Raw genomic sequence first — 8,788 nt, 5'->3', positions numbered from 1 at the left:
AGAGAAGAGAAAAATTTGGAAGTGCAGATTTACTCTATAGGGAGTTTTAAAATGTGTATGAAATAGGAAAATACATTAAAAGGAATTCTAAAAAAGTATAGACATCTCGGATCATATTGCCTCACAAGGTTTCATGTCACTTTTCAGGTCACGGTTACATGAAAACATATCTGCCTGCAGAGTTGATCACAGGAGCGTTAATCCTTGTGTGTGTATGGAGTATGTCATGTGTGGGTGTGAATACCACATGCATGGACATCAGAGGAGTCTACCTCTGCCATATTTTCTTGAGACGAGGTCTTTTACTGGACCTGAAACTTGAAGTTTTGACTAGACTTGGCTGACCACTGAGCTCCTGGAATTCACCCATCTTCAGCCCCCAACACTGGAGTTAAAGTTGCGCATGGCCATTTATGGCTTTTATTAATCTGTGGTGCTAGGGAGTCAAACTCCAGTCCCCAGACTTTCACAGCGCGCGCTCTTAGCCGCTGAGTTGTCTCCCTTAGTCCCGTGTTATTCCTTCTGTAGTCTGCCTTTCTTTAATTCCATGATGTTTTCCTATCATTGCCCAACAACGAGGATTTGTTCATCTTATTTCTCATGGTGTTGGGAGCCGAGTCCGGTGCTTTGAGCATTCTAGGTAAGCACTGAGCTTCTACCTCAGCTCTTCAGGTTGGTTTTCAGCAGCTGAAGAGGAGTTTGCCTTCAGCCTGTGCTAAGCCATTTGCTTGTGTATTTTGTTTTTGTGTTTTGGTTCTTACTCTGTTTTCTGCTAGAGACAAAGCTGCACTGAACATTCTGAATGATGGACTTTTTCTTTTGATCAATAACTTGTTTAGAATAAAATCTCAGGAGAGATATTATTGAGTTATAGGGTACCCTATATGAACATTTTGGGATTCATCTTATGTTGCTGTGTTTTCAGATGGACTATACCAATGTGCACCAGCAGTAGGTATGGTTTCTAATTCTGTTTCAACTTCTTGGTCAGAGCTTTGGTCTGCCCTTTAAGTATTTTTGGATATATAGTATTTAGGGGGAAACCTGTAGGCTAACAGGTGTTTTCTAAAGCACAAAGCAAAAAACAAACAAAAACCGATTTGAGGATTACAGATTGACTAATAGTCGCCCCTCTTTCCCATGTGGGACTGTGTTTGTTTTTAAATCTTATTGTCCCACCTGACAAATACCTCCCACAAGCCTGTCGGAAGCCAGGCTGGGGAAACCCTGCGTTCAAGTCCACAGTAGTAAACTGTGAAGAGGATATTCATACCATAGTACAAACAAGAGAGGCTAGCTAGTTAGGTTTTAATTTAATTTCACAGGGTTCAGTGAATACAGAAGCCTTGGTTCATTTCCCTGCTCTGCTTCCACTAGCTGAATTTTATTGAAGAAAGAGCATGGTGTGCTTGAAAGTGTTTTTCTTAGCTTTGAATAAGAGCATAACTATTATTCATGCAGTCATTCATTTGACAAGAGTTGGTTGGGTGTGTATTCTGTACTGACCCTCTCCACAGATGCCAGGTGCTTACGGGAAGCTAGAACAGTGAGCAAAGATGACAAAGTCTTGCTCTAGGGCTATGACTGCAGGATTGTATCCAGGACAAAAACAAAAAATGTGCGCTCTGCAGTCTGGCAGAGTGTGTATTCTCACTGTTTCTTACTCAGTTTACAACTGATGTAAACACTGTGTTGTGATGATAATTTACCTAAGCAAACAGTTGTAGCATGATCTTTTTCCTGGGTTAGCATGTGCATGGGTGTCATTCTTGGTCATTTCATCTGTAGTCAGAAATCAGAGAGGTGAGTCTGATTCTCGGGTCACATTCTCTTTTATTCAGTTCAGGACCCCAGCCCGTGGCATGGTTGGACCCATGTTTAGGAAGCCTTCTCTGCTCAGCCAACCTTTTCTGAAAACACCCTCAACACAGAGATGTGTTTCCATGGTGATTTTATATCTCATCAAGTGGACGATGAAACTTAACCACAACGGTTCCACACCTTGTCCTTTTGGTCCTCAATACATCGTTTCAAATTTCATTTTTATCTCCTAATGCAACATTTCCTCCATATCTAAATATTCCCATAGTTTTTAACAGTCCCAACATCATTCAGAAATCCAAAGAACAAAGTCTCTGATAAAACTCAGGACAAATCCTTAAACACAAGCCTTGATAAAATACATTATAAATATAAGATACATTCTATAATTCCAATGTACACGAGTTAGACTAGATTCTTCCATCCCAAAAGGGAGAAATGGAACATACCAAGAAAAGGTCAGACCAAAGCTGAAGTCCAGCAGTACAAATTCCTCATTCTGCAGCTCCATGTTCAGTATGTAGAGCTTCTACTGGAATCACCCTGATTGCAGAGGACTTGGGTAGTTTTGTCCCTCAGGCTCCCTACTTGTAGCAAGCACATAGACCTCTCCACTTTGTGCCTACAACTTTCCTTGGCAAACTTCCAGGGTTCTGGAATCACCAATTCTGGATTTCCATTGCAAATTTGGCTTCACCTTCATAGCTTCATGCAGTGATCTCTCAGGGCCTGCTTGCAGGAGCTTTGATCCTGCCACACATTGCTTGCTCTCTGTCCTTCAGTAACCCTGGCACAAAGCTCCACAGTGTCCTACTTTGGCAACCTTCATGACTACACAATCAGTACCACATGGACAGAGTTGCCAGGTTCTGCTGCCAAATTAAGTCACCTTGAACCGCAATTGCATGGTGCCTCTGTGTGCTGATCCTGGGAAAAGTCTTCCCTGGACAACTTTGTTGAACAAGAAACCCCTTCTGCATCCTTCTCAGTTCAGGTTCCCTTCAAATGAATTTGCGTTTTCACAAGAGGGAACCTTTCATGTGTGGAGTCTTGTCTTCAGGGCATATTGCTGTCAGAGCACAGGTTCTCTTTAATGGTGCTAAACTTATCAACAATTGTAGTTGCTTCCTAGCACCGACTACTTTAGAACTTTTACAATGCTCTCCCACCACCAACATGTTCTTTATATCCTGCACACTTCCTTTGTCTCTGTCTGCCTGTCTGTCTCTCTCTCTATTTAGAGAATGTGGTTTTAAAAAAAAACAGCAGCTGGGGATGGTGGCATACATATTTACTTTTTTATTTGTTTGTTTTTCAAGACAGGGTTTCTCTGTAGCTTTGAATCCTGTCCTGGAACTCCCTCTGTAGACCAGGTTGACCTTGAACTCACCTGCCTCTGCCTCCCAAGTGCTGGGATTAAAGGAATGTGTCACCTGCCTGGCTGGCATATACCTGTGTGTGGCACAACCCAACCATCTGAAGGCAGAGGCAGGCAGTCTCTGAGTTGGAGGGTTTTTGATCTTGATCTACATAGTGAGTGCTAGGCCAGCAAGGGTTTTGAAGTGAGGCACTGTCTAAAAAAAGAAAGTCTGTCTCCCTCCCCTGTTGTCTGAGGTTTCTGTCCTGCCTGGTTCCTGCACTCATTAAGTCCCAAAGAAATCACACAGAGGTCTACATTAATTATAAACTGATTGGCCTAGTAGCTCAAGCTTCTTATTAACTCTTATAACTTACATTAGCCCATTATTCTTGTCTATGCTAGCCACGTGGCTCGGCGAGGCAATCACAGCTAGCTTGCTCTGTGACTGGATCATGATTGCAGACTCTAGAATCCTCTTCCCAGAATTCTCCTGTTCTCATTGCCTTGCCTCTACTTCCTGCCTGGCTCCTGGCCAATCAGCATGTTATTAAACAAATACAAGCAACAAATGCTTACAGGGTAAAACCATTGTCCCACAGCACTCCCCCCTCTCTAAAACGTTCGAGAACTGTTGATCTGATGTAATCAGTTCATCCACATCCTTAAACTTACTAGGAGACCCATTCACATCTACTAGAGCTGCAGGGTTGCTTTTTGGAAATTACTGCCCTGACAGTGCCCGTAGAACTGGAAGTGACAGTCCGTCCTGTTGGGAGCACAGAGGTCCTTGTGCTCACAGATAACACAAGGGAACCAGGAATGTGAGACACTTGGGGTTGACTTTTCAGGGGAAAGAAGTAGAATCTCTTTTCCACCCAGAAGGCCAGGAATGGAAGTGTCTAGTATTCTAGGTGACCGGGACCACACAGATCCTCCTCCCCTAGGCCCTGAAGATAACACTTGTAGCCTTTCTTCAGAACCCATCTTCATAGAAGTGACACATACTCGAGAAGTGTTTTGGTGTAATCATGCCTGCTTGTGCACAGGGGATTGGGTTACACCAGGAAACTTCTCCCAAATTGTACCACACTTAATTATGCCTAAAATAGACTGCCTGGCATCAGACTAACCAGTACCAGCTACCGAGTTGTGCTGAGTCGGATTTCCTTGCCTCACGTGGATGGCTACTCTGTCAGCCCTGGTGTTTGCAATGACCCCAACAGCATCCATCTCTTTGCATGTGGTACCTTCCTGGACCAGGAAGCCTGGTCTCCCCAGTCTCATCACCCTTCTTCCTTAGTGGATGTGGTTCTTGGAAATCCAGACTTGCATAATTGTAGAGTCCCAGCCAAACTGAATGAAATAGTTATTAAAATACAAATATAAAAGTAGATACAAGCTCATTTTGGTCATAACTCTTCTGTGATTATAGAACCAAACAGTGTTCAAACATGATAAAACCTACAAAACCCAAACAGCCAGATTAGCAATATTAATTTCATATTCAGATAAAGTTTTTGTTAAGCTAAATTTATCACTGCGATTTAAACATGCTTCTCACTTGTGTGACTAAGTTTGGTAAACACACAATAATATGATGTCCTACAGTGTCATTTAAACCATGTGGCAAGAATGTATGCTTGGCATGTCTGTATCACTCCTTGTTAATCTCAGATAACTAACACTGGTGTGAGCTAGATCTTAAATTCAATACTGCCCCTAAAATCTTAGGTTAGACCTTTGCTATACCTTTAAAAATACCACTGTTAGAGTGAAATAGTAATTAAACAAATGGCGCAGTGGTGGAAGTCACTGGCTGCTCCTCCAGAGGGCCTGGGTTCATTTCCTGGCACCCACATGGTAGCTCATAACCCTTTGTAACTTCAGTCCCAGGGGATTTGACATCATCTTCTGGTTTCTTTGGGTACCAGGCATACACCTGGTGCACAGACATACATGCAGACAAAACAAACACCTATACACATAGAATGAAAATTCAAAAACATTAAACGAAAAAACAGAGCTGGAGAGATGGCTCTTACAGAGGACCTGGGGTTTGGTTCCCAGCACCCACATCAGGCAGCTTTAGCTCTTTTAACTAATTCCAACTTCGGGGAACCTGTTGTCCTCTTCTGGCCTTTGCAGGCAACTGCACGTATGTGTGCCTACAAATACACACAGACACATATGTCCAATGTGAAAATAAAATATTGAAAAGATTATTCAAATTCATGAGGACTTCAGCCTGAGAGCATTCCAGCAGTTCAGAGTACGGTGTGTGGAATCAGGCCAACTTGTGTTTGAATTTGAGCTCTGTCACTGACTTGTGCATTATCCTGCTTCTGAGAGCCTCATTTTCCGCAGCTGACACCTTCTGATTTAGTTCGTAAATGTGTCACAGTCTCGATTTCCAAGGGTAGTTGTGAGGATTGATATAAGCATGTAAACTTGACACCTAATGGATTTTTCAACCCCTTTCCCAAATGTAAACTTGGATCGACCTTGCCAGCACTAGAGAGGCCCAGACAGTTCGGGGCACTTTTGAAGTCCATCAAAACACCACTGAGGTTTATTTTCACAGTGGAGACGCTGGATGCTGTGGGCTCAAGTGCAGGCCTGAGGCTGAGGGTCATGGATCTCTGCGGCTTTCTCTTCTATCTGTCCAGGAACTTCTCCCGTCCCAAAGAATAAACCCCTCTGCTTTGTGCTTCCCTTGCAGGGAGTGGAACTTGCCCGCTGTACACGCTGTTTCACCCCCGAGGATGTCAGTGGAAAAGCTGAAGCCGCAGACACAGGTGCAGACACGGGGGCTGGCCTGGAGTCACTCGGCTCTACAGATGTATTCTTGGAGGCTGCGGCACCGACTTGCTCTCTCTGTCGACGGGACCTTCGCAATGAGGGCTCTCGGCTTCTACCATGCCAACATTTGCTCTGTAGGGACTGTTCCCGGGGCTTCATGCGGGAGCTAGGCCACGTTACCAGGGCTTATGGGACAGTCCCGGACGGTACGTACAAGAGCACCGGGTCTTGCCTCAGTCTCTGGGTCAGGCGTCCTCCTGTTTCATGGGAATCAAGCTTCAGGTGAAGAGAGTCAGAGTGTAAATGCCCAAGAGATACTCATTGCTGAGAGCGTCTCGAGGGATTTCAGAAACAAAGCAAACCTTCTGGGATTTGTAAGGTGGGGACTTTTCGCCTTCAGGGTTTCCTTGAGTTGTTGGCAGACGATTTTGTTTCAGGGTTTGCCTGCTTTCATCCAAAGATGGAGAGAATGGGCCCTAGTGTATATAGGCTTCGTGGCAGGGAGAGAAAGGCTGGCCTCCTGATGCTGGTCAGGGACAGATTGTGAATGGAACCACGCTGAACTATCCACTGCTGAAACCGCTACCCGGCAGCGGGGGAGCCAGTGCCTTCCTCCTGAATGTCAGGTTTCCTAGGAAACAATCGCACTGAGAACTGTGAAGTCCTCGGGGACCAGAAGCAGGTCCTTCCTTTCCATGTTCCTGGCAGGAAACGTGTGAGACATAGCCAGTGTGGTGTGAAAATGTACAGGGAGTACGGAGAGAAAGGAGTGGTACCTTGGGCACCGTCCTTCGTTTTTACTCTTTAGTTTTCCGCAGTATATCCACAATGATTTGTAGCACAAAATAATTTTCTTTGAGGTATATTGACGAAAGGTGAACTTTAAATGTGGAGTTTGAGTCTTTGAACTCATGGCAAGAAGCCTAATCTTTTTTAGCCTGCTGTGAGTCTGGAGTACAGAGAAGATAGGGTTTATTTTTAATTTTCCTTTTTTGAGTCAGGGTCTCATGCTGCTTGGATTATACTTGGGATTACAGCTGTGCCTCAGCAAGTCAGGTTTGGCCACTCATCTTCCATAAGTCAAATGAATATGAAAAGGAGAAACAAGAGATTCATTCAATGTTGCCACATTGGGAAGAGGTATAAAGAGATCCAGTCACTTCTAATTCCATCTTCTGGGTTCGCACGCAATGCAAGGGATACACATAACCAAAAAGTCTGCCAGACATGCAGCTTGCCATACTGTAGTCCGTGTTGGAACTTAATATGGAGGCCTGGAACTTAGTTTCAAATTCGTGACAGCCTCCAACCTCCCATATGCTGGAGTTATAAGTCTGAGCTACCACACCTGACTGTGTCCTTTCATTTTTTAAAACTAACATATGAGTTTTGAAATTAAACTTTGTTCATTAAATGTTAAAAATATTATGCCGGGAATTGTAGTACATGCCGTTAATCCCAACACTGGGAGGCAGAGGCAGATCTCTGTGAATTTGAGGCTAGCGTGGTCTACATAGGGAGTTCCAGGACAGCCAGAGTTACATGGTGAGATCCTGTCTCAAAAGCAAACCACCGTGTGTGCGTGCGTGTGTGTGTGTGCGCGCGCGCGCGTGCTCACACACATGTATGAATTTGTGTGGCGGTGAGATTGACATTCGTATATCCTCTTTTGCTTTCATCTTAGTTCTTGAGACAGGGTCTTCTCTCAGCGGACCTGGAGCTATTGATTAGCTAGGTTGGCTGGGCAGCAAGCCCCAGGGTCCTCTGGTCTCCGCTCCTAAAGCATTGGTTACAGGTATGTGCTGCCATGCTCAGCTTTTCATGTGGGTGCTGGTGTGCCTCTTTAGTGCATGGTAAAGTTATGTACAGATGCCAAAGAATTGTTTAAAAAGGTTTTTTATATAAATTATTATCAGTAAGTGTTTGATTTATATACACTTCCTTTCCCCATATCCATGGGGTTACATAAAAATTTCTCAGACAAAAGGGAAGAATTTAAGAGATTCTCACTTAAACAACCTGGAACAACACTACATTTGTAAAGACAGTGTGCTGCGTGTATAGGACACTCCTCACAAGGTGCTCCTGAGTGTGGCACCTGTGGTAGCCAAAGCCACAGGGACAGAAGATAGAAGGTTGGCTCCCAGGAGCATGGGGGCCACAGGAAGCTGCGGTTAATGGATGTGTGGAGCAGTCTTGTCCGCTTGTTAACTAGGTCTTTCTGCTGTCATCGAATGGCCGGAGTTGAGTATGTAGCCTGGCTACCAGTCTCTCGCCAGGTATGGGATTTACAAATGTTTTCTTTCATGCTGGAGATTGCTCTTTCATCATGCTGGTGTGCCAGTTTTTGATTATGGTGAAGTCTGTCTTGTTGCTTATGCATTTAGTTTTATTTCTAAGAAATCATTACCATATCCTAAGTCATAAAGCTTTTTATTTTTCTTCTAAGAATTTGATAGTTTTATTTCTCGGGTCTCTGATTTAATTTAAGAATTTCAGTGTGAACTGTCTATGTCTCGATGACTTTTTAAAACTGAAATTAGAATAATGCCAGGAATAGTGGTGCACACTTTAATCCTAGCACTTGGAGACAGAAGTAAGGGATCTCTGTGAGTTCGAGGACAGCCTGGTTTACGAAGTGATTTCCAGGCCAGTCATAGTTACATAGTAAGAGCCTGTCTTTAAAAAAATATTATAAAATTGCTGGGCGATGGTGGCGCAGGCCTTTAATCCCAGCACTCGGGAGGCAGAGGCAGGCAGATCTCTGTGAGTTCGAGACCAGCCTGGTCTACAGAGCTAGTTCCAGAA

The 8,788-nt window shown here is 44.0% G+C and overlaps 1 protein-coding gene across 1 annotated transcript in view; it reads left to right on the top strand.

The window, feature by feature from the left end:
- The first annotated feature begins 5,906 nt into the window (after positions 1 to 5,906).
- Positions 5,907 to 8,788, top strand: part of Trim66 (tripartite motif containing 66) — a 53,339-nt gene continuing 50,457 nt past the window's right edge. Inside the window, exon 1 of the mRNA XM_005350976.3 lies at positions 5,907 to 6,186. Within this exon, the coding sequence (XP_005351033.3) occupies positions 6,138 to 6,186 (49 nt within the window). The 5' untranslated portion in view covers positions 5,907 to 6,137. The remainder of the gene's footprint in view (positions 6,187 to 8,788) is intronic.

Source organism: Microtus ochrogaster, chromosome 8, assembly GCF_000317375.1.
Source record: "Microtus ochrogaster isolate Prairie Vole_2 chromosome 8, MicOch1.0, whole genome shotgun sequence".
In the NCBI taxonomy this organism is placed as follows: domain Eukaryota; kingdom Metazoa; phylum Chordata; class Mammalia; order Rodentia; family Cricetidae; genus Microtus; species Microtus ochrogaster.
Note: the sequence above shows the minus strand (reverse complement) of the source record. Positions and strands in the feature narration are given on the sequence as shown.